The sequence below is a fragment of the Eumetopias jubatus genome, unplaced genomic scaffold, assembly GCF_037043125.1.
Source record: "Eumetopias jubatus isolate StellerSeaLion01/CBP00866 unplaced genomic scaffold, mEumJub1_p1.0 scaffold_175, whole genome shotgun sequence".
NCBI lineage: Eukaryota > Metazoa > Chordata > Mammalia > Carnivora > Otariidae > Eumetopias > Eumetopias jubatus.
Genome location: NW_028274981.1, coordinates 203,733 through 206,358, shown reverse-complemented (window position 1 = coordinate 206,358; position 2,626 = coordinate 203,733). Strand labels below are relative to the sequence as shown.

Below are 2,626 nucleotides of genomic sequence, written 5' to 3'. Positions count from 1 at the left end.
ATCAATATAGAAATTACTAAGATATTTCCTCTTTTTTTATAGTCTCCAGACTATGACTTGTATGTTACATAAGCAACCCATCTCAGTTTGGACTAGTGGACTAGCTACATTTCAAGTGCTCAATAGCCACATGTGGCTATGGCTCATGGCTACTGCATTGAGCAGCAGAGATTCTATTCCCAATGCTTCAGAAACACTGCCCTGAATAATCTTTAGAAAAGTCCCTCCAAGAGAAATAGCTTTTGCACAGCAAAGGAAACAGTTGACAAAACCGAAAGACAACCACCCGAATGGAAGAAGATATTTGCAAATGGTATATCAGATAAAGGGCTAGTATCCAAAATCTATAAAGAACTTATCAAACTCAACACCCAAAGAACAAATAATCCATTCAAGAAATGGGCAGAAGACATGAACAGACATTTCTCCAAAGAAGATATCCAAATGGCCAACAGACATGGAAAAGTGCTCAACATCGCTTGGCATCAGGGAAGTAGAAATCAAAACCACAGTGTGATACCACTTCACACAATCAGAATGGCTAAAATTCACAAGTCAGGAAATGACAGATGTTGGCGAGGATGCAGAGAAAGGGGAACCCTCCTACACTGTTGGTGGAAATGCAAGCTGGTGCAACCATTCTGGAAAACAGTGTGGAGGTTCCTCAAAAAGTTGAAAATAGAACTACCCTACAACACAGCCATTGCACCACTGGATATTTACCCCGAAGATACAAATGTAGTGATCCGAAGGGGCACCTGCACCCCAATGTTTATAGCAGCAATGTCCACAATAGCCAAACTACGGAAAGAGCTCAGATGTCCATGGACAGATGAATGGATAAAGAAGATGTGGTATATATATATATATATACATATATGTGTATATATATATATATAATGGAATATTACACAGCCATCAGAAAAATGAAATCTTGCCATTTGCAAAGACATGGATGGAACTAGAGGGTATTATGCTAAGCGAAATAAGTCAATCAGAGAAAGACATTATCGTATGATCTCATTCATATGTGGCATTTAAGAAACAACACAGAGTATCATAGGGCAAGTGAGGGAAAAATAAAACAAGATGAAATCAGAGAGGGAGACAAACCATAAGAGACTCTTAATCTCAGGAGACAAACTGAGGGTTGCTGTAGTGGAGGGGGTGGAAGGATGGGGTAACTGGTTGATGGACATTAAGGAGGGCATGTGATGTAATGAGCACTGGGTATTATATAAGACTGATGAATCACTGACCCCTACCTCTGAAACCAACAATACCTTATACGTTAAATTAATTGAATTTAAATAAAAATTGTTTTAAAAAAACTTATGTCCATACAAAAATGTGCACATGAATGTTTATAGCAGCTTTATTAATAATCAGCAGAAGTTGGCAGCAGCCAAGATGTCTTCAATAAGTGACCGGATAAATAAACTGTGACACATCCATACCATTAAATATTATTCAGCAATAAGAAGAAATGAGCTATCAATCCATGAAAAGACATGGAGGAACCTTAAAATCATATTGCTAATTGTAAGAAGCCAGTCTGAAATGGATGCAGCCTGTATGATTCCAACTATATGAGGAATTGTTGGAACTCTATGTACTTTCTGTGTAACTTTTCTGTAAACCTAGGAATTCTCTTTTGAAAAGTCCATTAAACAAACAAAAATAGTAGCTTTGTAGAGATTCAACCACAAGTGATAAATTTTTGACTATTACTCAAATTTATTACTGGTTACTATGGATGATTTACATATGTTTTTGAAAGTCAATGTATTTTCCAAAGGCAGTAATAATAAATACTAAATATCTTTGGTCTCAGAAAAAAAAAAGAAAGAAAGAAAGAAAAAGAAAAGTCCCTCCAGACTGGACAGCACCCTGAGTCTGCGCCAGAGGCTCCTTAGCCTGCAGGGTTCTGTGCAGTGGACCCGCGGAAGGGGCGTTAGCTAGAGTCCGGGGTGCTGAGGGCTGACCCCGGGGCAACCCCAGGGACCCAGAGCCAGTGGAAGGTGCAGGGCATGAAGCGCCCTGGGAGACAGAGACCTTTTTGCTTAGGGACCTGGTGAGAGCACAGGGCTGTGCGCTTCCCAGGCAGTGCAGTAGTACACGCCCTCGTCTCTCTTCTCCAGCTTCAGCACCGACAGAGTACAACTGTTGCTCTCCCTGCCCTTCTTGGCACTTACTTTGTTCGCTTTCAGGACAAAATCCCTCGGCACATAGGATCTGGACATGTCTAGGTAGAGGAGCCTCTTGGGGGCACTACCCTCCTGGTGGAGGTACCAGTGGATGTAGCTGACCCAGGTGTCAGCTTCGCAATGCAGGGACGGTGAACTGCCCAAGCACTCCACTACCAAAGCAGGCTGATCCAGCTTGAGCCCTGCTCCACTGCCTGAGAGAGGGAGAAGGGAACAGTGGTGAGACGGCGATGGCCAGGAGCCTCGGGGTGTCCCTGGTACCCTGCACAGGGGAGCAAGTCAGGACTTACTGGGAAACAGGAGAGAGCGCAGGAGGACGAGGGGACCCAGCATGATTCTGCTTCCCACCCAGTGGAAAGAAACCCAGGGTGACCTCCTGGATGCACCTGCTGGGAGGAGACCACCTGGGTGGTGGCAGA

The 2,626-nt window shown here is 43.3% G+C and overlaps 1 gene segment (V, D, J or C); it reads right to left on the bottom strand.

Annotated features, from left to right (window-relative positions):
- Positions 1 to 2,063: 2,063 nt before the first annotated feature.
- Positions 2,064 to 2,401, bottom strand: LOC114204320 (T cell receptor gamma variable 4-like; the record flags this gene model as incomplete). The annotated part of the segment is given in 1 exon segment: positions 2,064 to 2,401. A coding segment is annotated over 1 exon segment (338 nt), but the record flags the coding sequence as incomplete, so codon positions are not given.
- Positions 2,402 to 2,626: the final 225 nt, after the last annotated feature.